Source organism: Balaenoptera physalus (assembly GCF_965194825.1).
Source record: "Balaenoptera physalus genome assembly, chromosome: 10".
Lineage (NCBI taxonomy): Eukaryota > Metazoa > Chordata > Mammalia > Artiodactyla > Balaenopteridae > Balaenoptera > Balaenoptera physalus.
In genome coordinates, this window is record NC_138889.1 from 13,543,749 (window position 1) to 13,569,648 (window position 25,900).

The 25,900-nt window shown below is 47.6% G+C and overlaps 1 protein-coding gene across 7 annotated transcripts in view; it reads right to left on the reverse strand.

The window, feature by feature from the left end:
- The window catches only part of POU2F3 (POU class 2 homeobox 3), an 82,483-nt gene that overhangs the window by 43,025 nt on the left and 13,558 nt on the right, over window positions 1-25,900 (reverse strand). For 5 of the 7 annotated variants that reach the window (XM_082410908.1, XM_082410907.1, XM_082410910.1 and 2 more), the window contains 2 exons: window positions 11,832-11,909; window positions 10,166-10,200 (listed from right to left, as the gene is read on the reverse strand). In XM_082410908.1, the coding sequence (XP_082267034.1) occupies window positions 10,166-10,200; window positions 11,832-11,909 (113 nt within the window). The remainder of the gene's footprint in view (window positions 1-10,165; window positions 10,201-11,831; window positions 11,910-25,900) is intronic. The other 2 variants (XM_082410911.1, XM_082410912.1) reach the window with 1 other exon arrangement.

Here is a 25,900-nt window from a genome sequence, read left to right on the forward strand (position 1 = left end):
CTGGAAAGTAGGCTCTATGACTGTTCTCACTTTTGGATGAGGGCTGTGAGACACGGAGAGGTTGGCCAACACAGACAATCGGCTCAGCTACTACGTGGGACCACCTCCTCCAAGACGAGCAGGGCCATGGAGCGGGAGAACCATTGAGTCTGGAGTCTGGCCAGCCTGGCTTTAAACTCCCCACTTATGGATGGAGTGATTGTGGGAAAATTCCTTAACCTCTCAGAGTCTCAGTTTTGTCATCTATAGAGTTGGAATGATCCCAGTGACCTCACAGTGTTGCTCTAAGTCATAAATTGAACAGTAAATATGAAGCGTTTGGCGCTCAGCGCCTGCACACAGGCAGGATCCAATAACTATTTCTATTGTTATATTATCTTGACTACAATGGGGAAATCACTTTGGAGAAAGGAATCATTTCTTCTCACCAATGATCTCCTGCCTGAAAATTCTGTTCTGCATCTACCTTGTTACTCAATAAGCCCAGCTTATTCCCTGTTGAAGCTGCACTGGTTTACATATCCCTTGTTCTGACATTTTAAGGAACTTTTCAGACCTGTCTCCTTCATTGGATGGCAAGTAAGTTCTCTGAGGGCAGGTCTGTGTGTATTATTTGGGGGTGCCTCTTCCCAGTGCTGGGGAGCCTCCATTTTCCACTGCCTTGTCTTTCTGTGTGGAAGGATCACAGCTAGAGGAACATCTCGCCCTCTGCCTCCTGGTAGAAGTGACCTATGTCCCTGGTGAGTCTAGGTCAGCTGTCCTCCCTGGGGATGACAGCAAACCTGAAGGTCGTTCTCTGAAATCTATGCGGTGGTTTTTCTGTCTTAATAATTAAGAGGCTCTATTTGCATTTACCAGGCAGAGGACAGGCATTCTAGACATCCTGCAACGCGGAAGACGGTACCAGACAAGAAACTCTTGTTCGTGTCCTGTACAACTCGCATCCGACTTTCAAACGCCCCACTGGACACTCGTGTCAGTAAAAAGCCTGCCTGTATCACATGAGCCTAGAGCCCAATTCCAGTTTTTATGCAGGCACAACATATCTTTTGCACACTTCTGATACGCACTGACTTTTTCCGGGATGCCATTTTCTGTATAAATTGAGGAAAGATTATATTTTATTTTGTTTGGAAGTTTACCAAGAGTTGTTTAACATTTTGGAAAATCATGGCTTTTCAGCTGCCAGTAGAGCATACCAATATCAGTCTGTACTTGTGTCTGTCACATTCATATAGGTGCAAGCATCCTACTATCTCATCAAACCTTCCAGAGGAATGTGCCCAAGCATTTACTTGCTGAAATACATATTATATCATTTTAATTTTTTTCATTCTCCTTTCAATCCTTATTCAAATTAGAGTATCTTACCGATTTTTATGTATGTTTTCTATAAATTTCATTCTAGGATATTAAAGGGGCTTTATAGCATCCTTGTTACAAGGAACATTGGGTCTGATAAGGCTGAGAACACAGGTTTAGAAGGAAGTGGGTGTGTGCGACTTGGCACCTTCTGAGACCTGCCTGTTGTCTAGGAGGGTACTTTAAGGTCTGTTCTCCACCAGCTCTACCTGTGCCAGGTGGATGTATTTAATTCTGGAGCAAGGCCTTTGAAAGTCCGCTGTGGCTACACATCAAAGCCATGTCCCCCAACAAGTTAAGTGAATATAAGTTCTGGCCTGTCGTTCAAGTGCAGCCTTTTCGAATAAATTGTACATTTTTTAAAGGGTATCTCCTAAAAGCAATATTTTATTGTTCTCCTCTTCTCTTGTTTGACAAAGATATAAGAGCTATGTTTTGATATGTCCACTATACATTTTTTGTCCATCTAGGCTTTCTGGTAGAATTATCCACTATCTTTGTCATTACTTTGTCTTTATAATTTTATTGTTAAATGATTTTTATAGCAATGTTTCCTAGGGTAGCTGTGTCACTTTCTTTTTGGTGATAAAAACACTCTAAAAACAAACAAACAAAAAAACCAACCCTGTCCCCTCTGCAGCTCTATCTGTCAGGCTCCTGTATCTATTTTTTTCAGCTGCTTTGGTACCTTGGAGGGGGAAAGAAGAAGGATGATATACATCAATACTCTAAAACCCAACCCTACTACTCAGGGTTGAGCAAAATGTGGCTTGCTGGCTCCTCTTCTCTTAGTCTGCCCATCCACCCTCAATAATCCTGCCTCAACCTGGAAGTACAGGACCAGAAGCTGGATCTTGCAGCAGAGGGAAACAAGCCTCAGCAGTCAAGAGTTTCACCATCCTTAATTCTCATCCTCCAAGGTCTTTCACAGCGAGGTCTCAGAGTCTCCCTCCAGCTTATTGGGCCAACTACCCCTGGCTCTACACACCTGCCTGGCTTTCTTAGACTCACTGAACCAGCCCCATCAGCATTATTACAGCGCAGGGGCCCTCCATCCCCTCTGCAGCCTCTGCTACATTTTCTTCCCACCAGCTGGGAGCTCCCGTGGGCAGGGACCACGTTCTACTCCCCTCTGACCCCTCACAGCTAGACACAGGTTTGTGGAACTAAATGGTCCAATGTGGTCAATTAATTCCCTCCCTTGTCCTCTGGTGCTCAGCTGCTGTGGTGCCGGCCCTCCTGGGGCTGCTCCCTGGGTGCCTGGGGGAGGGGCTCACTATGTCTTCACTGCAGACCTTCACTTGAGAGTCTGGTCCTGCCTCCCCTGTGTCTCCATCATGGGCCTCCCCGGAGAAGCCTCTCCATCATTCAGAATCCTCAGAGACCTTTCCTTAGGCTGAATTTTGTTGATTTTAGAGAAGATGTCCCATTGAGCTGATTAAACACTACAATCGACGCATGCTGGGAGCAGCCAGAATCCATGGGACTGACATATATACACTAATATGTGTAAAATAGATAACTAATAAGAACTTGCGTATAAAAAATAAATAAAATAAAATTCAAAAATTCAAAAAAAAAGAATCCATGGTAGCTCACAGTCAAGAAAATGGCGAAGGAAAATCCCATTTGATTCAAAATCAAACGCACTATGGGAGTGCAGTGGGGCCACTGCTCTGGACTAGTGGGGCGGGTTCCCGAGAGAGGCACTGGAGGGCTGAATGCTGCGGCCGCAGGTGAGCTGAGAACGCTGCCAGGCCTGGGGCTGAGATAGCATCCCAGGCCACTGGCTCTCAGCTTTGTGGGTAGGAAGCTCAGGGACAAAGACACCTGCCAACTTGCTTCAGACTCTCTTCTGGCCTCAGAGAACTTTTGTGAAGTCTTCTAGCAAGACTTAGCTTTCAACAGCATAGATGGAGACGTCGCTCTGATGGGTCTGGTGGACACCCACAGCCCTGGATGACGAGGGACCCAGAAGTCTCCAGCACAGAGCAGGGCAAGGCTCCCCAGGTGTGCATCTGTCATTGTGGACTCTCCAAACCCCTTTAAGCCAATGATACTTCCTAATGTTCTTCTGAAGTTAGCTGTTGGTTGAAAGAATAGGAAATGGGGACTTCCCTGGTGGCGCAGTCATTAAGAGTCCGCCTGCCAATTCAGGGGACATGGGTTTGAGTCCTGGTCTGGGAAGATCCCACATGCTGCGGAGCAACTAAGCCTGTGCGCCACAACTACTGAGCCTGCGCTCTAGAGCCTGTGAGCCACAACTACTGAGCCCGCATGCCACAACTACTGAAGCCCATGTGCCTACAGCCCGTGCTCCATGACAAGAGAAGCCACCGCAATGAGAAGCCTGTGCACCGCAACGAAGAGTAGCTCCTGCTCGCCTCAACTAGAGAAAGCCCGCGCGCAGCAACGAAGACCCAACGCAGCCAAAAAAAAAAGAGCAGGAAATGGAAGTGGAGAAACTCTGTGACCAGGAGGCTGTCCTCAGGCTCCTGACTTCACCCACAGGGCATTCAGCCTTCCCTCCCTCCCTCCCTCCCAGAAGAGCCCTTCTCTTCTTCCAGGCTAAACCCTCCACCCATGTTCTCCCTTTTCTGTCTCCTCTACGGCATCTCCTATCTCTCCCCAGGCCCACAACCCACCAAAGTCTCCCTCATCCCCAAAACCTTCCCTTCACACTGTCTCCATTTTCAGCCAACATCTGCATCCCTTTATCATCCCACTCCTTGAAAGGGAATTCTGCAGTCCTCGTCTCCATCATTTCCTAACTTCTCCTTACCCCTCGACGACAGCAATCTGGCTTCTGCTCTCACCACGGACGCTAGAGACGCTACGATGAGGCCACCAGTGTTCACCTCGCTGCCAAACCGTGGCCCCTTCCAGGCTGGGGCTCTACAATATCTCTGCGTGCTGTGATGCTGTCTGCTATCCCCACCTTCATACGAAAGTCTCTCCTTTGTGGGTGTGGTTCTCCTCCCATCCCTTTAACCACTCCTTCTTGGTCTCATCTATGGGTGCCCGTTCCTCAGCCTGTCCCTTACATGTTCCTTCTCTCCAGCTCTGCCCTGGGTTCTCATCCCAGTCTGTGCACCCTCCCTAGGTGACCTCACTCCCTCCCATCACTTTGGTTAACACGATTCGATGGTGACTCCTCAGTATGCATCCTGACCTGTCTGCTGGGCTCCAGATCCAAATTTCTCATCACGTATTGAGCACCTATTGTCCGTTATCTGCCCTTCTTCCTCTTCCCATCATCTGGACTAATCGGCTGGACCTCCCGTTCTCTTGATCTCAGGTTCTAGTCCCACTAATGCTCAGTATCTCAAGCTAGAAACCTAAGAATCCTGCCGGGCCCTTCCCCTTCCTTAGCTGTCCATATCCAAACTGTTACCAAAATCTCTCTCAAATCTGAGTCTCTCCATGCTTTACTGACACAGGAATAATAAGAGCAAATATCTATACAGTTTATATGTTCTAGACATTGTCTAAGAGGTATACACACACACACACACACACACACACACACACACACACACACACACTAACAACAGCCCTGTGAGATAGGTACCATTATTCTCCCCACCTGTAAGATGAGTAGACTGAGGAACACAGAAGTTGAAGAACTTGCCCAAGGTCACACCGCCAGGTAGTGCCAAGCCCAGGAGTCAAACCCAGGTTGTCTGGCTCTAAGTCTGTGTGCTTAATCCCTCTCCTTGGCATTGCCCACTCCTCCTACCACAATGGCATCCCATCAGGCCTCTCTTGCATCAGTGCGTCATTCATCCTTCCTTCCCTCCTCACCCACACCCCCTTCTAAGGCTCTTCCATTAAATGAAACTAGTTATGCTTGAAAATGCCCACAGGATAAAATCTAAGCTTCTTGGGAATTCCCCGGAGGTCCAGTGGTTAGGGCTCTGCGCTTTCCCTGCCGAGGGCCAGGGTTCAATCCCTGATCGGGGAACTGAGATGCCACAAGCCATGCAGCGCAGCCAAAATACACAAATAAATAAATAAACTTCTTTGCTGGGTATTCAAAGGTCGACATAACTGGCCCAGCCTCATCTTCCACCATCACATCCCATGCTGACCTTCTCACAGTTCCCTTTTACATAGTGAGGCTTCACCCTTACTGTCTCCTATGCCTGGAGTATTCTTGCTGCCCCTCTCTGCCAGTCAATCAAACCCCCTTCTCTTCCCTTGTCACCCGCTTCAACACCATCTCTTTGGTGACTTCCTTGGGCAGTATCTCAGAGCTCAGTACTCTTATGTCTCTTACAGAATTCACTGCAGAGTTCATTGCCATTTATCTTCTTACAAATGACACCCTCTATCCAGCTCTTAGGAATGACTAAATATTCAAAGAATGAACGTTTGGCCCCTGATCCAGCCTGCTGGGTCCTCCTGTCTCTGCCCCTTGAATTTCAAAAGATTCTTTTCGCTGGATCACACAGGATCATAAAGGCTGGAAAGATTCCATGTGACATATTTCTCCTCACTCTCTACAGCTCAGGGTGAAGAAATGGATACTCTCTTCCCCATTTCTCTTCAAAGAAAAACATGAAAGGAAAGTGGAAGCAAAACCAAACAGAATATGGCATGAGAAAATTGATGGGACCATAACATACAGACTGCAGGGGCCTTAGCAATCATCTCAAGCAAATGTCTTCCTTTTATTCATGAGGACACTAAGGCCCAGAAAGGAGAAGAGGATTGTGTAGGGTGGAAACAGCACTGGCACCCAGGACCTCTGATTCCCTGTCCAGGGATCTGGCCTTGTTCTGTGGCCTCCCAACTCTGTCTTAATCTTTCCTGGGGACTGAGGGGTGGCCCTGTTTCTGGGCCTCTGGGTCAGCTCACAGTTATCTCCCAAACAGGCTCAGGCTGCTTTCCTGGGACCAGGAAGTTAAGAGGCTCAGCAGGAAACTTCATGATGAGGCAGCGTCCTTCGCTCATGCAACCTTAGGACGGCACTGCGCCCAGACCCTGGCTGCAATTCCCAACTGCACCAACTGGCTTGGGGCCTTCCAATGTGAGCTTCACCAAGGGCAGCGACTCATCCTTTGCTCTCCTGCGTCTGCCACCCCGTCTCTGTATCAGACACAGAGGCTGCTCCTACACAGCACTCCTTCTTCCCCTCCCCACTCCCTGCACCTCCCACTTCCTCCCAGTTAGTCATGGTGAGGTCACACCCAGCCACTGTCTCCCAGGCCTCTCTCGAAGGACGATGTGTATGTTCAGGAAGAGGGGAGTTGAGAGACTGCAGAGGAGGATGCTGCAAGGCATCATGGGAAAAATGAGCTCTGGAGTCAAAGAGATGTGGGTTCAAGTCCTGGCTCTGCCAGCTGACCAATCTGCATGACCTTCAGCAGATTACTTAATCTCTCAAATCCTTTGCCAAATCAGGTGGGGCTGCCTGGGAGGCAATTTCCTTATCTGTATAAGGGGGATAGTAACACTTGGTATACAGTGAGAATCAAATGAGATGAAGTGCCAAAAGCACTTTGCCCAGTGCCTCGGGGTTGCCAACGTTGGTTTACTTCCCTTGTTGTGAAGCACGAGGGTATCACTGTCAGTGCAAGGGCCTGAGAAGTCCTGGTGCCCACCTGCAGGCCCGCAAGTGAACTGGTGAGAATGTGAGGGTGCGGGCCTTGGTATCTGAGGCATCCAAGAGACAGTGAGAGGGAGTGAGGAGGGCCTTAGGGAGGGCGTGGACATGTGTGCTTGTGCACAGAGAAGAGCTCCAGTCTAAGTGTGTAAATGAGCGTGACCAGCTGAGCCTCTCTTCCTCCAAAATTCCAACCTCTTTAAAGAAAAGATCTTTCTGTGTCTGTTCTTGTCAGTAATGAGAAATCCAAAAACCGTTCCCAGGGGAGGGTGGAACTGCCCCCTTCCCATGAGGCTCATCGAAGGGAAGCGAACGCTAGTGAGGCCCTCCCCTGACAGAAGCCAGGAAACTTTCTCCCAACTGGTGGGGAAACCATACCCCAAAGGATGTTCAAAGGGTCCGGGCCTCTCTGTAAGCTGCTGGGCCCAGAGGGGCTGTCCCTAGCCTTGTCCTAAGCATAAGGGTTTCCCAAGCTCTAGAAAGATCACACAGGCAGCCAAACCCACCAGGCCTATGGAGCGGGCCACCTCCGGGCTGGGCTGGTGCCACCACGTCTTGGTGTGGGATGGGCTCTTCCACGTGCATCTCGTCCAAGGGACCATGAGAGGTGGACCCTGGGCTGGGACCCTCGGAAAGCACAGGCAACAGGCCACATCCCAACCTGCCGAGGGCTCCTTCAGGATCACTGAATCCTCGGGAATGTCCTCCATCCTCCTGCCCTGGAAACAAACCTGGCCAAACTATCCCTTAGATGAGAATCTGTCTCATCTTTAAAGACCTTGAGAGAGAAGCTGATTCTACAGTCTCCCTCCCTTGGTAGCTCTTCCAGTGTTTGGTAAGCCACATTGGCTGCAAGTCCTTCCTTGTAACTCACCTAGATGTGTCTTTAACTGAAGCCTACCTCTGTCTTAGGTCTTAAGGGCAAAGAGAGAGTAGCTGGCCTCCATGTGTTAGCAAACTTCCCCAATGAACAGAATTGCAGAAGTTGCCTAAGAGGTTTTGGGTTAGGACTCCAGATTGTTCCTCTCCAACTGTGAAGGATGTACCCAGAGTTAAAAGCCTTTCAGGAAATGTTAGTAAGGACTTCAAATCACTCTACAGATAAAGGAGGAGAAGAACATATGTCTGAATTTGACCTCCACCCCTGACTTCCTTCTAAACTTGGACTCTGGATATGAGTGGGAAGGACCCCTAGTGAGTATCAAATGTATCCCCAAATTGGGGTTGTCTTTCCTTCCCCCTGGCTGTCTCCTTCTCTAGCCCACTCTTCTCTGCTTAATAAACTCTATTGACTCTACAGAGCTAGAATCAAATATCACCTCCTCCATGAAGCCTGCCCTGAGCTACCGGGAAGAATGAAGTATTCTCATTTCTGTTTGACACCATGCTTTTTACACGCCTCCAATAAAGCATGAATGAGATTGTATTATAATTATCCACTCAAGAGTTTCTCTCTCCCCTCCCCTCTCCCTCTCCCTCTATCTCTATCTCCCCCACTCCTCAATCTAGACTGTGAGCTCCTCCAGGGAAGAGACCATGTCTTAATTTTCTTTGTATTCCCACATCTGGCACAGTACATGTTCCCTCCCCCAACCCAAATTTATGAAATAAATTAATTCTTCAGCTGAGAAAACTCATACTAAAAATATTAAGTGACTTGACCAAACTTATACAGCTAGCTGGTGGCCAAAACAGGACCCAAACCCAGGCTTTCTGACTTTGTTTCTAATTCTTACGTCTCTGCCTCACTCTAGGGCCCAGTGTTGCTTCCCGCTTGTCTCCAATTTAGACTTTGTCCCCCCAATGAACCCTCCCACCATCAGCCTCTGACATCACACCTTGTCTTCGCCCTCAGCCCCCAATCTTCCCATCAGCCTCTAACTTCAATGGGAAGGTCCTCTCTTCATTCACCCTCCTCTTTACACATCCAGATCTATCCATCCTTCAATCCATCCAACACCACTTTCTCCTGCCTGAAACCCTCCCCGACTAACTTGAACTCCACCCAGCTTGTTCCTTTAAAGGCGCCCAACTTGTATCTCCATTGTCCCACTGAGCTGGGTTACACCCTCCTTCCTGAACTCTTTTTGTCCTGGCTCCCCTGTTTTGTCCTCTATCTTCTTCTTTTAAATCAGGAGTTCCTTTGGCTATTTACAATAGCCAGGACTTGGAAGCAACCTAAGTGTCCATCGACAGATGAATGGATAAAGAAGATGTGGCACATATATACAATGGAATACTACTCAGCCATAAAAAGAAATGAAATTGAGTTATTTGTAGTGAGGTGGATGGACCTAGAGTCTGTCATACAGAGTGAAGTAAGTCAGAAAGAGAAAAACAAATACCGTATGCTAACACATATATATGGAATCTAAAAAAAAAAAAAAAAAAAAAGGTCATGAAGAACCTAGGGGCAAGACGGGAATAAAGATGCAGACCTACTAGAAAATGGACTTGAGGACACAGGGAGGGGGAAGGGCAAGCTGGGACAAAGTGAGAGAGTGGCATGGACATATATACACTACCAAATGTAAAATAGATAGCTAGTGGGAAGCAACCGCATAGCACAGGGAGATCAGCTCAGTGCTTTGTGACCAGCTAGAAGGGTGGGATAGGGAGGGTGGGAGAGAGGGAGACGCAAGAGGGAAGAGATATGGGGACATATGTATATGTATAACTGATTCGCTTTGTTGTAAAGCAGAAACTGACACACCATTGTAAAGCAATTAAACTCCAATAAAAATGTTAGAAATAAATAAATAAATAAATAAATAAATCAGGAGTTCCCTGAGGAGCCCAACCCTCCATCTTTCGTACTTCCACAAATTCCTCTACACATAGTCAGGCCATGCAAACAGACTTGCCCAAGAGGCAACTCAAGCTGAGCTTTGATGGGAAAAGAGTTGTGGTCTTAGATTCTAGACCACATCCAGCCTGCAGATAATCCTAAATAGTGCTGCGCTGTCAGTACTCTTTTGAGGACATAATGAAGAGGTGACCCCAACGTTGGCTTGTGGATTGGGGGAGGGGTTGGATGCCAAAGCCCTTGAAAGACCCCTTTCAATTCTGAGAGCTATGAGTCTATGAATAAACACCCTCAAACTTCCCTTAATCTTCTTTGTGCCCCCACACCTGACATAGTATGAATGACCCCCAAAATTTATAGAATAAAGGTTTTCTTCTGAATGTCCTTACCTGCCTGTTGAAATCTAAGCCGTTTCGATCATTTCCTGGAAGAGATTTAAAAAAAAAAAGAAAACATTAATAGCTAGCAGGATTGGAAGAGACTGAAAGTTAGTGGAAAATAGGATGTTGGGATGGGCTTATCTTTATTTTGAAAAAGAACAAAATGCCTGCCCTGTGACCAGAATCTTCTTGCTTATCCTGTTTCCTGGAAAAGTCTTTGGAGAATCTCCTTCAGGAAGGTAGGTAACCAGGGAAAGGGGAGACTGACTTGTCCAAGGTCACATAGTCTAACTGAGATTAGAACTTGCCACACCAGATTGCTTCTGCCAAATGCCCTCAGACAGAAGCTGTGATACATGCTGTAATGGAAAAGCAAGGAATGACTAGCCACAAATCCTAAAGGAATTGCCCGAAGGCAAGAAGCCCTCCCACTATCCCAGCCCTCTAGCATTGATGACACCTAAATCATGTCAGGTAGATGAGTGTCACCCCTGTTTCCACCCCCCCAACTTTCATTCTTGGTTTTATTCATCTTTTTCCCTTTATAATAAATGTTGGGTTGATAAAGTAAATGTGTGCTTAATAGAGAAAACTTTTTGGTACAGAAAAAGTATAAAGTAGCAGAAAAATCAATCTGCAGAGAGGCAGCTGCAATTAATATTTTTGTATATTTTATGGTCTTTTTTATGCTTGTTTTTCCTCATTGATATATATCACTCTGTATAGATTTTTTACCCTGCTTTTTCCAGTGAGCGTCATAATCTTTCTCCTACACTATTAAGGAATGTCATAAATCTTTCTCCTATGTTTGCAAAGATCATTTTTAATGGCTACATAATATTCCATTTATGGAGATACCAAAATCTGCTTAAACATATACCTGTTATTAGGGAAATTGCTTCCATTCTTTGCTATAATTAAATTTCCTATTCATATAGCTCTTCAGGGCAGGAGCTGCCAAACAATCTTCCTTTGTGCCCCATGGGTTATTGGCTCTATAATGGCAAGAAAATGATATTAAATACCACCCAGAGCCTAGCACTAGGCTTAGTACATAATAGGAGCTCAAATTATATTGGTTGAATGAATGAATAAGAGAACATGTGAATGAATTCAGAACTTTCAATCAGAAAATTCTTCTGCTTTCCATCGGTTCTTCAATAGCTTTGGAATGAAGTCCAAATTTCTTAGTATAACATATAATTCCCTGTATGACCTGGTTTCTGCCTACCTTCCCTGCTTTGTCTGCTGCCTCTCATGATCTCACCTCCCTCCCTCCCAGGTACCCTGTGCTCCAGACTCATGGAAAGCTCGCTCATGTCCAAACGCGCCACACCTCTCCCGTTTCCACGCCTCCATGCACTGTTCCCTTCCACAAAGTTGGTCCCCCTTCTCTCTGGTCCTTCAGGCTTCTCTACCAGCCGCATGGCACATGTCATGTAACTCTTTATTTGTCTGCATGCTTCTCTCTCCCTCTAGTCTATGAATTCCTTGAAAACTAGGAGGATGACATTCATTTTTCTCCTCAATGGCCACCACAGTTCCTAACATGGGTCAGAGGCTCAAGAAACACCAGATAGATGAATGAATGGGGTCCAGGAGAATCCTCTGGAGCTTTAACCTAAGCCCCCTTCCCTCTGCTCTGTTCTAAACAACGGGTAAGTGAAGCCCTTGCCTGTATGATTGGTTGTGAAGCATCTCCGAGAGCAGCTGGGCCAGCAAGATGACAGCAGAGGTTGAGGGCTACAGGATTCTGAGAAAGAGGAAATTAGTGAGACGGGAAGTCACCTTTGAATAGCAGCCTGATTTTGAGACTAACGAAGACTAAATAGATAATCTGTGAGGGGAGTTAAGATGGGAAGGGCCCACAGACTGAAAATAGTGTGTGTGTGTGTGTGTGTGTGTGTGTGTGTGTGTAGAGGGTAGACTTAAAGACAAAATTGGTTTTATATTAAAAATTATTTCATGACATTGTACAGGTGGCCTAGTAAGGAGTGATTTTAAAATTTGACCATAGAGCAAATTCATTCATTCCACAAGTATTTGCTAAATACACTGTCTATACCAGACACTGTTCTAGGCACTGGAAATATAATACTGGAAAAGATAGACAGAAGTCCTTGACCACACGGAGCTTCTTTTCTAGTTGAGGAGACATAAAAGGAATAAGAAAACAAATATATAATTTCATTTAGAGAGAGTTACTATGGAGAGCGATAACACATGGTCAGCGGAAGAGTGTGTCAGAGGCTGTCCCTAAGCAGGGCGGTCTGGGGAAGATGATTCCAGACGGAGGGATCGGGACCTGAGTGAGGCAAGAACAGGCTTGCCTGCTGAGGAACAGTGATGAGGCCAGCCAGGCTGGAGAGATGTGGATGGGTGTGACCAGAGGAAAGATGACATGGATCTGGCAGGCGGGTCGTGCTGAAGACTTCAGCTTTCATGCCAAGGACGTTGGGAAGTGATCAGAGGGTTTTGAGCAGAGGAGTGACATGCTTTGACTTAAGTGTTTACACCTGCGGTGATCAGCTGTAGGGATGAGCAAGGAGGAAGGGAGAACAGCCAGGAGGCTATTGCAGTGGGTCCGGTGAGAGGGGGCAGTGTGCAGGATAGAAGGGCAGCCGTGCAGGTAGGGAGAAGGACCTGGATTTTGAATTGATAGCTGACAGGGCCAGCTGATGGCTGGAAGGAGTGGTGCAAGGGAAGGAGAGGAAGGATGATTCCTAGGGTTGGGCTTTCTCCATGGAGTGAGTGCTGGAGTCATTCCCCAAGATGGGGGTGACTCGGGGAGCAGCTGGCTGGTGGTATAAAGTCAAAAGCTATGTTCTGGGACGTGTTAACTTTGAGATGCCAATTAAAGATCCCAGGAGAGACAGGGAAAGGAGTTTGGACTCAGGATACGTGTCAGGTCAGAAGTACAGGGTGGGTAGTTTTCAGCTTATAGGTGGTATTTAAAGCCATAGAACTTGACGAGTTCACAAAGGAACTGAGTCCAGATGAAGGAGGATAAAAGGGTCAAGGTTGGGAATGATGAGGAGGGGCCAGCAAAGGAGACTGAGAAAGAGTGGGCACTCTAGCAGGAGGAAGACCAGGCAGGTATGGTGTCTGGAAGGCAAGAGAAGGTGTAACACCATTACCTCCAGAAGAGGTAATAACATACATGTGAATGAGACCTAGAAAGGGAGAGAAACCTTGAGGGCCAAAACAGTCTGTCTTGGAGAGGTCATCAGGATTGTGAACAATTAAGAAAAGTCTTTACTTTCGATATCTGCGGATGCCGTTAGAGTGTTGTCTGTGAGATCCACAAAATGCAAAAGATGAGCAAACAGCACTCAGAGATTAATTTTAAAACCCACCAGCCGACAAGAGAACAATTTCTCTTGTCCAGGAGTTTCTCCGGGGTCTTTCTCCAGAGGCCTCTCCCCTGAGGACACACCTGCTGCGCTTGGAGCCTGAAGATGGAGTCTCCCCTTCTCATCAGACTCATCCTGGCCTGCGTCGGTATCATTGTCTAATCCTCCTTGAGTCCCAGGCTGACTGAATGGCTGGACTGGAGGGGCCCAGGCCAGCCAGGACCTCCCAGGAGACGGACCCCTTTACTCTGGGACAGCAGAGAGTGGCACTAGCTCAGCACTGGGAGCTGAATAAAGGTTCAGTCCCCCAAAGTGACTTCACCTCCGATTCTGATTCCACTGCTAAGCAGGTCAGAGTATTCTCAGGAGACATGGCTTCCCCCAGCTGGGGAGAAGGAGCTCAGAGCACCTGGGGGCCTAGGTGGAGACACCATGACATAGTCTAATGCAGGCGTTAGTTCATTTCTGATGACACTGTTGATTCTCTCTCCAGATCTGGCTGAGGGGAAACGGCCTCAGCCCTCATGTTACTGCTGCTTCTTCCTGCTTCTCTCCCATGTTCCATGGACCTAGTTCCACCTGGCACTTCTCCCCACCCAGCCTACAGGAAAGGCCTGGGAGGTGGTGCCTGGGAACTCTGGGACAAGATCAAGCTCACTGGGGTGCTGCTGCTGCCCTAATGCTCTAGGTTGAGAGGTGACCGACAAGCCATTCCCAGGACCCAATTTATTCATTTTTGAAACAGCGAGGAGGGTACCCCTCTTTCCTAGAGAAAGAAAGGGATGCAATCACCATATTGTGGGAAATACTGGTCCACAATCACAAGAAACTTGTTTTCTACCCCTTTAAGCTGTGGTGTGCAGCAGCAGCAGGGCATACATGAAACAGTCCTGGACTTGAAGTCAGAGAATTAGGGTTCAAGTCCTGGCTCCATCGCTCCCAAGCTGTGTGACCTTGGTCAAGGCAGGAAGCTCCAGAGCCTCAGGCATCTTGATGGCAAAATAAGGTCATAGTTTCAATTCCACCCACTTCCCAGGAATACAGTAAAGGTCAACTATATGCTGGGAAGCACTCTCCAGTTGTGGGCTGGGCTGCACACGTCCCGGGCCACTCCTCCATCAGGCTGGGCCTGCTCCTTGATCAGGGATTTTGCACGTGCTGTTCCCTCTGACTAGAATGCCCTCTCTCCCTAGGAAATACACACTCGTCCTCCAAGACCCAACTCAGATGTCACATCCTCCATGAAACTTATCCAAAGCAAAATGAGGGATTTCCTCCTCTGTGTTTCCACCTCTCTTACTTATATCTCTTCCAGTACCTACCACATTTTTTAAAACTCAGTGTTTTGTGTGTCTGTTTCCCTCATGAAATTGGGAGCTCCTAGAGGCCAGGGTTATTACATCTTATTCATTTTTGTACCCCAAGAGCCTAAAACAGTGTTTAACACATAGTAGGAACTGAATGACTATGTGTTTAATTGATCCAAATCACTAAGAAACTGCTAGAGAAACGAATCTTCTATTCAGATCTAAGAAATTACAGGTGCCACCACCTGCAGAAACCTGATCATATTCTATTATCCAAGTTCTGGCTTTGAAAGATGGCAGCCACTTGCAGAAAAAAAAACAAAGCAGGACAGACACACAGAGGGGCCGGAGCATTATTTTTAACATTGGAAAGATACTGAAGTTCAACCTCAGAGGGGAGCACGTTGCAGTGGTCACACAGCCTCAGAGACCTTGATTCCGGACTAAAGCTTGGATTTTGCAACTCCCATACTCATACAATTTTCCCAATAAACCCACTGCATCCAAAGTCCAACACAGAGAAAACCAAGTATTAGACCGTAATCAACAGTTTAGGCAAATAAGCAGTATTGATGCCGATCAAATCTGGAAGTGATTTAAAGCAGAGCGTGAGATTAATTCAGACAACTGGATGATGAAATCAGGATTAGAAAATATTTTGGCTGATTCTAATAAGAGGCCAATACCAACAACATAAAATGTAACAGGAATAAATCTAAGCCCTACATTTAGGTTAAAAAAGGTCAATTGTATACATAAAAGATAGAGGAGGCTGAAATTAGAAATGATTAAGGTGGTAAATTTTATGTTTAAATTTTATGTTTTATGTTTAAATTTAATATTGTATGTTTTTTACCACCAAAAAAAGGAGAAAAAAGTAAAGAGTTTTTTAAAATTAGGGAATTATGTTTTGACAACTACTCTCACCCAGAAAGCTAATTTTCTACCTCATACTGGGTAGGCAACTAAAGCAGTCAAATTGCTCAAAAGTATGCCCTACCTTTAAGCCTATCTGCTACATATGATCTGGCAATCCTACTCTGGGTGTATATCCACAGGAAATGAAAACAGGATATCAAAGAGATAGCTTCACTCCTCTGTTCACTGCAGCATTATTCACTATAGCCAACCTAAGTGTTCATCAATGGATAAATGGATAAAGAAAATGTTATATATATATAACATGTTACATGGTGGAATATTATTCAGCCACGAGAAAGAAGGAAATCCTGCCATTTGGGACAACATGGATTGACCTTGGGGGCATTATGCTAAGTGAAATAAACCAGACTGAGAAAGACAAATACTACAAGGTATCACTTATATGTGGAATCCAAAAAAAAAAAAAAAAAGAGTCAAACTCATAGAAACAGAGAGTGGAAAAGTGGTTGCCAGATGCTGGAAGGGTTCCGAAATAGGGAGAAGTTGGTAAAAGGGTACAAACTTTCAGCTGTAAGATGAATCAGGTCTGAAGATCTAATGTATAACATGGTGACTATAGTTGACAACACTGTACTGTATAATTAAAATTTGCTAAAAGAGTGGAACTTAAATGTTCTCTCTCACACATATAAAGACAAATATAGAGGTGATGGATGTGTTAATTAACTAGATGGTGGGAATCCTTTCACAATGTATACACGTATCAAATCACATGATGTACATTGTAAAAATCTTACAATTTTATTTACCAGTTACACCTCAATAAAGCTTAAACAAAGGACTCTGTGCTACAATGTGAAACCTGATACAGAGTTTTTTCAACAATACCAATAACCAACCTCAAACTAGAGCAATGGAATAACACAGCAGATACATACGGTGATTAAAAATTCAAGTGTGCATAATTTAAGATACTTGACCATCAAAATATCTATACTCTGTATTTTACATTTTCAAAGAGGTTAAATCTCCTAAAGAAATATAATATACCTCTCCTTCCCAAACAAAAACAAAAAAGTGATTCCCATTTCTGTTTATTGGCAGACAGTATCTGGAAATAAGCAAACTGCAGTTCCTTGTGGGGAGGGGAAGAGAGAGGAGGCTGGCGCTAGTGTCTCATGTGAAAAAGAAACCAAAAAAGGGAGAACTTCAGTTGACTGAAGCCAATATTGGCCTGAGTGTGCTGCACAGGTGTGGTGTAGCTGCTTAAAAAGCTAATGCTATCCTGTGCATTAGCAGGCATGCAGACCGTTGCAGATCTCTGCTGAGAGTATCACGTCCAGTTCAGGGCAACATTTTGTAAAGGGACCCTGACGAACTGGGCTGTGCAACATGAGGACCAAGACGGTAAGGGGCTTAGATGTCACACCAAATGAGGAAAGGATATTTAGCCTAGAGAGGAGAACACTTACCCTTAGATGTCTTTTACGTTTTAAAGACACATACTGCCATATTTAGGATTGAAATGTTATAATGTCTATAATTTACAAGAAAATATTCCAGTGACGGGAATGGCAGAGATGTGATGGTTGTTGAGAGTAGGCAATGAGTATATGGGGCTCATCGTTTTAGTGTCTACCTTTGCATGCATTTGAAATAAAAAGTTAAAAATAAAATATTTCCCCCAAAAAGGATGAAACAAATACGGCAAGATGTTAACAACTGTGAAATCCAGGTGATGGGTATATGGCTGTTCATTAAGCTGTTTCTTCTCTTTTCTATGTATCTGAAGTTTTTCAAAATAAAAAATTTTTAAGTAATTCAATGAGGGAACATTTGAAAGATCTACTTGGCATAGTGCCTGGTGCATAGTAAGTGCTTCAGCAAATGTCAGTGTACTCTTCCTTCCTCCCCAAATATTGGCATGGATGTGAAGCAGGCTTAGTCTGCAGTTCCAAAGACCCAGCTCCACAAAGGTCAGTGCTGGAGGCTCCTGCAAAGCAGGTTTCACCTAAGTATAAGGAAGAATTTTGTAAAACGTGGAATTGTCCAGCAGTGAAACCCACAGTTTCATATCAACAGGGCTCCCCATTGCTAGGAATATTCAGGCAGAGGTTGCTTATTTCAGGGATGTTATAGAAGTGGTATTTGAATTGAGGGGCAATTTGATAATATCAAGAGGGGGAATCTCGGGTGATCTCAGGGGACTGAAAATTCCTTCTGTCTCTAAAGTCCTAGGATTCAATGCAGCTGATTGAAATGTACCAGGGCTTTTTCTTCCCCTCCCAGAAGCTGGTCACTGTAGCATTTGCAGAGGGAGGCAAGGAAGGACCAAAGAACTCTCCCCACCGTTTCCCTCTGTCCTGTTTGTTCTGCCCACAACTAAAAGATATGAACACAGAGGGCAGAGATGGGGCAGAAAGGGCTCACAAAGGAAGCTTCAGAATCCTCTCTTTGGATGTCTTGGGGGCAAATGGGTAAGAACTGTGCCAAGCTGGAAGGGACACCAGCTAAGGTCTCTCCAAGCCTCTTTTGGTTCTCATGGTCTCCTGGGAATCTCTGGACCATGAAGCTTCTAGCAAGAAAGCCAGAGCGCAAACACCTTGGAACTATGGCTCACGGGGCTGGGAGGGACCTGAAGAGATCACCAAGGCGAGCGCTCTGCCTTTGGGAAAATGAAGCATTATTATTCACCCCCATTTTACAGTGAGAAAACTGAGTCTCAACAAGGTTAAGTGATAATATGTACGAAGTAACAGAGCTTTTAAAGTATGGGCACGTGTTGGGAATGATCCTCAGGGGAAGACAAAAACCCATGTCTCCAACCCCAATGTGGTACATCCTTCCCACGCTAGCGTAACGCCACCGCTAGCATCTCTAAAACTCAGACAGTGTCTGAGGACTCCATCCAAGTTCCAGCTAAATGCCCCAACTCCTGAATCTCCCTGGTCCCACACGGTACCCAGAACTGTTCATCTATAACAAAGAGCTCCAGACAAAGGAAGAGGCCGAGAATACAGTTCGAGGGATTTGGGTTAATTACGAAGACAACATCTCAGTTCATAGAAAATGCGATTTAGTGACCAAAAGAGGGTAAAAGGAACCTTGAATTGGCAGGGAGACCCGGGATTCTGGATAGAATTTCCTGAGGCCAGGATGGCCGTAATACCCAATGGAGTGCCCATGAGAAAGGCCAAGGATCAGTCTGTAGGAGGTGCACAGGGGTCAAAGGCAACTTCCGCCTCTGCCTCTCCTTCCCTGGCATCTGGTGGGCACCAGGTCAGCAGTCCGAGCCACCTGGCAAGGAGCCCCGTCCGACAGTAGACAGGAGGAGCCGGCGCCAGCCCTCTGCTTTCCCACCTCTGAGCCACAGCCTCGAAGGCCCGCTGATTTGCATGCTTTGGCAGCGCTGGGATGTGAGTTTGCCTGGGGAGCAATTCTCTGGGTGAGGGAGGTGGAAGCACAAGAATCCTGTTCCAGCAGGATTTTCACTCCTGCCTGGTAAACATGCAGAGAGCATTCTGCAATGCAGCTGAACCTCTCCCATTTCTGGGCTGCTTCTCTTCTCACCGGCTCCGCTCCCAGGTTAACCCAGCAAGACTTCCACTGTCATTTTATGACCACTTGGCAAAAGTGCTGGCACTTCCTGGGATAGCAATGATTAAAGCAACCAGGACCTTGGAAGCACTGCTGGGCAGGCAGCCGCCAGAGCAAACCACGAGACTTCCCAGTGAGGTCGTTCAAACCAGTCAAAACACTTTTCCCCAAGACCCCACAGACACCATGCCTACCTTTTATGTTACTTGAGATCCCTCCAAGGAACTGGGCACTGTTGCCTAATGGTCAGAGTTCTGTACAGAGAACACACCGTAAACTGAGCTTGAGGGTTACTTCAAAGGCTGTTTTATGCTGGACCTTGGGCAAGTTGCTTGATCTCCATAGCCTTCAATTTTCCTTACATGTTAAAACAAAAAATTCTGCCTATATTCCTGCCACCATCTTTGTAGGAGCAAAGAAATGTCCAGGAGGAAACTGAGGCTGGCCCCTGAAGCCACCTGAAGAACAGGACACAGGATGTCCTTGATGGGCTGTGGGAAGAACACTGGCATAGGGGATGGGAGATCTGAGCTTCAGTTCTCCACCAGCTGAGTGTCCCCGGCTGTGGATAGCAGGTGCAAAGATGCAGCGTGTGAGCCATGCCCAGGGCAGACATCACTAATGGACCGCCTCACTTGCTTCCTTTTCCTAAACTCAGTGCATAGTGACCACCACTGATGATCAGAAGCAGCTCTCCTGAAGAAACCCACTTGCTACCCCAGGACAGGATGATCTTACAGGGTCCCTCCACCTCTGACCGTCTGTGGCTTTGGGGATTTTCATGATTTAAAGCTTCTTCCTCTCTAGAATGGCAGAGTAAACATGACTGACCTCAGGGCTTCCTTGCAACACGGCCTGTGTGAGCGTTCCAATGAGTTTCTCCACCTGCACAGTCATGAGACTGAACCCCGAAGCCTTGCTCTCCAGGCCCTTACCACAGACGTCAGGAGCGTGGGGCTGAGGACCCACTGCCCACCTTTGCTAAAAGGGAAGCCCAGCCTCCTCCGACTTCCCTTTATCATCTGTCATCATTCTTTGATAAATGAAAGGCTCCTCACCGAGGTCTTCGAATTCTTTAGGAAATAAAATCCCTGTTTCTTCTCAGTCTGAGCTATAGATGGGACTCTCTGGGGCCCCCTGCATTGCCCCTGCACCTCCTGCTGGCCTCACACTGAGGCCCAAAGTGGGCAGCATGATCAGAGGCTATGCTGAAGAGGCCAGGGACTCAGGTCCCTGCCTGGAATGGGGCCAAAGGGCCAGGTTCCCCAGCAAAGTCTCCACTCATAATCCGCTGACCCTAGAAAACAATAAAAATCCAACTTCAAAGGAAAGATTCTGTTAAAGAAACCCGGGGTTCCCATCACTCCTAAACAAGCACAGGTCAGAGAAGCACCTTGGCTGCTATTTTTCTATCAGAACTTTCTTGTGCTCGAGGGGACCACACAGAGACTCCCAGTGCAGCACCCACCAGTTACAGGTAGGGAAACTAAGCCCCAGAGAGGATGAGTGATGAACTAAAGGTCACACAGGTAATACATGGCAAAGCAGGAACAAAGCCCGAGCTCCGATGTCCGGACTTGACTCTCCACCCTAGCCAAGGGGTTCCCTAAAGGTCACCTCCAGACCAGCCCTTTCTCTACTCCTTGCCCAGCCCTGAGAGGGGAAGAGATTCAAAGAGCTTTAAGGCTGGTAAGAGACACTTCGCTGCCCCCTTCCCGGGACTGAGTGAAGTGGGGGTGAGAAGGGTGGGTGGGAAGAGCAGGAATAGCTACAGAGAGGGGCGTGCAGCCGGGCGCTGGTCCTCATGTGGGCACACAGACGTCCTTTGTGCAGCTCAGAGGGCCACGTGTGTGGTAAGAAAGCTTAGATGGGAGATGCTATCTCACATTTGTAGAACAACTCTCACTTCTGAGAGCTGCCACAGATATACTCTTGTTTCATTCATGCCTCACAACTTGTTTTACAGATAAGGAAACTGAGGCTGGGTCATGGCTCCTGAGCTGGAGGAGAGGAAGTTGGATCTCAGGGCTCTGGCTGCAGGGCTGGTGCGCTGGCCAACACGCATGGGTCTTGGGGCGTGCACTGGGTTTGTTCCTTTCTGTGCAGTGCACTTTCATATCCAGTCCTTATTAGAGACTCGCCTGCCTGTGAGGTCTACGGGGCCAGGATTCCAGAACTCCTGTTTCACCAGTGCGTACACTGAGGCTCAGAGAGGGCAGGGCTGGTTAATGTCACACAGCCGTCTTCTGCATCCAGACACCATGCCCTTTCCCTCACCCGGGGTAGTCGCTTCCTCTCCTTCTGGGGCCTGTGTTCCTAGGGCTAGAGGGGCCACTTCTGAGGGAAGGGTGATGGGGAGGGGGGAAACTTTGTCCAACAAAACAACAAAACAAAAGCAAAAAACAGAGGACTGCCTCTAGGGTAGGGAAAGGGCCTTTAAAGAAACAGGGATCTCAACCCATTGCTGTGACCTTGAGAAAGTCATTCCTCTTTTCTGACCCCACTCTCTTTCCCCATAAAATAGGAGAATGGGACTAGATCAGAGAATTTTCAAACATTTTGGCAGGAGAACACTATTTTCAAATAATAGGGATTAATTAATAGTTGACATTCATTGAGCATTTACTATGCACCAAGCTTTGTATTAAACATTTTATACACAGGACAGCATTTAATCCTCACAACCACCCTATGAGTAGGTGCTCTTATTATCCCCATTTTACAGATGAGGAAACTTGAGGCTCAGAGAGGTTAATCGACTTGCCCAAGGTTACTGATTAGTAAATTGCCGAGTAGAAATTCAGGCCCACGTCTGCCCACCAGCCAAGGCTGACCACACCACAGTATATATTGACATACTATCTCCAAATGAAAACACATATGGAGTCGCCACAGAAACTTGAGGGGGAAAAAATGAGACCTTCAGCTTTTTCCAGAACTATAAAGATCATCTAGTCTCCCTGAATCTGCACCATCCCTAAACACTGGGTCCTGGGAGGAGGGGTCTTTCCACCAACTCCCTCCCCTTCTTCTGGCCATTTCCTGATTGCCTGGAGTCGGTTTGTTTGAGGGTCCTTCACCAAAGCACGCTTCCCACTCCCAAGCGCAGGTGGATAGGACAGTGTGTTGGCCATGAGTGAACGAATTCACAGGTAGGTCTACTCAGGAGACAGCCCATATTCCTAATAGAGGGTCCCGAGATTGGCCATTGGGTCACGCGTGGACACTCTGTCCTTCTGATACGAATACTGGCAAATAGCATTACTGTATGGCAGGCTCTGCTCTAAGCGCCTTACACATGTTGGCTTATTCAATCCTGACAGCAGGGGCTTCCCTGGTGGCGCAGCGGTTAAGAATCCGCCTGCCAATGCAGGGGACACGGGTTCGAGCCCTGGTCCAGGAAGATCCCACATGCCGCGGAGCAACTACGCCCGTGAGCCACAACTACTGAGCCCGCGTGCCACAACTACTGAAGCCCGTGTGCCTAGAGCCCGTGCTCCACAACAAGAGAAGCCACCGCAATGAGAAGCCCGCACACTGCAACAAAGAGTGGCTCCCGTTCGCCGCAACTAGAGAAAACCCGCGCGCAGCAACGAAGGCCCAGCACAGCCCTAAATAAATAAATAAATAAATACATTTATTAAAGAAAAATACAAAAAAAAACCAAAAAAAAAAAAAATAGTTCCTCACTCTTCACAATATTAAAAAAGAAAAACAAACAAAAAAATCCTCACGGCAACTCTAGGAGCCTATCCCTATTATTACCTCCATTTTACAGTCTGGGAAACCAAGCAGAGACATTAAGTAACCAGCCCAAGGTCATATAACTAGTAAGTAGAAAAGTTGGGATTCAAATACAGACTCTGGCTCCAAAGTCTATGCCTTTAATGCCTCCGCCTTGGTAAGCTGGGGGCAGCAGTGCCCTTCCTAACACATTACAGGAACTGAGAGGTACAGCAACCCCCATCTTTCAAACAATAACCAGTGAGCACAAAGGGTCAGCGTGTGCTCACGGATCTCAGCAGCTTAGAGCCGGAAGTGATCTTAGAGACTCTCAAGTTCAGACCCTTCGTCCCATGCACGAACTCAGGCCTGAAGACGGGAGAGGTGACTTGCTGACACAGGTTCGTGGTAGAGATGAGTCCAGATTCCATCTCTCCTCACATCTCCTCAGCCAAACGAGAAGGTGCAGACTGTTTCTCCAGTTTCACTGGTAGAAAACCTGAGATGTCTAGTCTGTTGTCAGCAGAGGGAGACAGGCCTGAGGCCAGAACCAGAACTCACTCAATGGTCCTTAAGAGCCCAATCAACCTTATGACACTGGGGGTAAACTGAGTTGGGGCTAGGCGGGGATGGGGACCCAGTTGGTTCTCCCGAGAGGCAGAGGTCACTAATACCCCACTCAGCCAACCACCCTCAGGCCTCCAGGGACCTGAGGGGAGGGGACAGGGACAGGATGGGAGCAGCCAGCCCAGTGCTACCTCCCTTTGATACCTTGGAGTCCAGAGCAGACATTTCCCAGCCGGCTTAACCCTTTTTGTGCGCACTTCCCTTCTCAAGAAAACCTTAATCATCCTCATTTGAATTTCAAATGACCTCTCCCCTCTCCCCCTTCCCTGCCCCAACAGGCTTTGAGGCAGGGATATGGAAATTCACCCTGCAGTATGGAAATCATTGCCCTATGCAAATTGGGCGCCAGGACCCCATTGTCATAGCAACCACTGGGTTTCCTCTCCTTTTGGCCCCTCTCTGGGCTCTCTGGCTTAGATTTTTTGTTCCTCTTCCCAGCAGGCAGGTGGGGCACCCCTCACCGAGGTGCCCAACGGGGCCCAGACCTGCCAGGCTTCCTGCCTGCTTCTCTAGTGCAAATCTGGACCCAGATTTGGTCTCACCCAAGCGAGACCAACCGCTGTTTTTTTCTCAGACTAGCCTGATCCGAGGATGGGCTAGATGGTGGTGAGGAAGTTCTGGAGTCTGGAGGACACAGCGATGCTCCTAGAGGGGGTGACAGGAGAGGAGAGACCTAGAGGGCTTCGGGGGTGCCAGTGATAGGAGATGGAAAGCAGGGCACAGAACCTGTATGTAAAATGCCATGCAAATTAACACCTATTATTTTTTGAGTCAACAGCACTAGTGCTTTTTGGGGAGATGCCCGCAGCTCTGTTTCCCATGCTCCTAGCTTGGCACAAAGGCCTGCCCTCCCTGAGTCTCCCGGGGCCCTGCTGTTACCCAGGAGCTCCCCACAGTCAGCTCTGAGCCCACAGAGGATCCAGGAGGGGACTTTGAACTGTCCGTGGCTGAAGTCCCTAGAAATGAAATTCAGCCTCCTTGGAGGACTCTGGTCAGTCTCTCAGCCTGCCCAGCCCTGTCCTACCAGACCCTCAGGCTCCAATGAGAGGGACGCAGCCCCAGTTGGGATGACCTCATGCGGCTTCCCTTTTGAGGACGTGTCTGCCCCTCTTCCCCTTGGCTGTGGGGAGTGGGGGGTGAGAGGATGCAAGGGGAGCTGCACCTGCTTCTCCCCGCAGCAGCTCTTCCTCAGGATGGGTCATCCTGGCAGAGCCCTTCCCTTCCTGAGGGGGACCCACTAGCAAACGCTGGCAGAGACTCCAACTTCCGTCTCCCCTGCCCCTCCTGTAGTTTCACAACACCCCCGACCACCCCAGCCTGCCTTTGATAGAGCCTTGACCAGAAAGGAAGACTGCCAGTGGGTGTACCCCACCGCCAGCCTGCCCACCCTGCCCTGAGGGCTTTGAGGTGGGGATCGTGTGTGTCTGCGCGGGAGTGTGAGTTGGGTGTGTGTGTGTCTGTGTGTTTGGGAGTGGGGCGGACCGAGTGTAACTGCATTTCAGTTGTCCGGATTGGGGCTGCTCTTCAAGCCCTAAGACGTAACCCTAATTTGGCTGCTCATTTCTTTTCAAATTCTTTTTCCACTTGTTCAGCATTTTTCCACACCAGGTGTTCATTGCTGTAACTGTTTCTTAAGGAGGAGGGTGGGCCCAAGAGACCAAAAGCATTTACTCACAGCGTATGAGGGAGGGGGGCTGCAACTTGGGTGCCTTAGTGAAGGGCTAAGGCCCAGAAGCTACAGCGTTGAGTCTCTGGACGCTGCTCAGGGCCTCGTGTGTGTGTGTGTGTGTGTGTGTGTTGGTAGCGGGTTGGGGGTGGGTGTCATTTCACCCCTGGCAGCAAAGGAGAGCCTGGGACTGACCTCTCCTGCTGGATCTCCCCATCATTGCCCCCACGGCACCGACAGTGGGAGTAGGAGGGATGCTAAGGTCATAAGATGTATCCATTGCCCGTGGGCCGCCAAAGGAAAGGGGCATTCTTATGCACACTCTTATCCTCTAATGCAGGGCACCTCCAAGTGCGGTCCAACAGCCAGGCTGGTCTGAACTGTTTGTTAAGGTCGGAGACCAGATGCGTCCAAACACAGAGAGTAAGAATTTAGAAATGTTCACAGCACCCCAAGTACGTCATTAGTGAGCGCTCCCTGTGGACGCAGGGTAGACAAGTCTGGGCCCTGTTGCATGTGTGTACGAGGTGGGTACGAGCTGCATATCAGTCCTGCACGGTGGGACTGTGGACCGCTCTGTGACAGACCG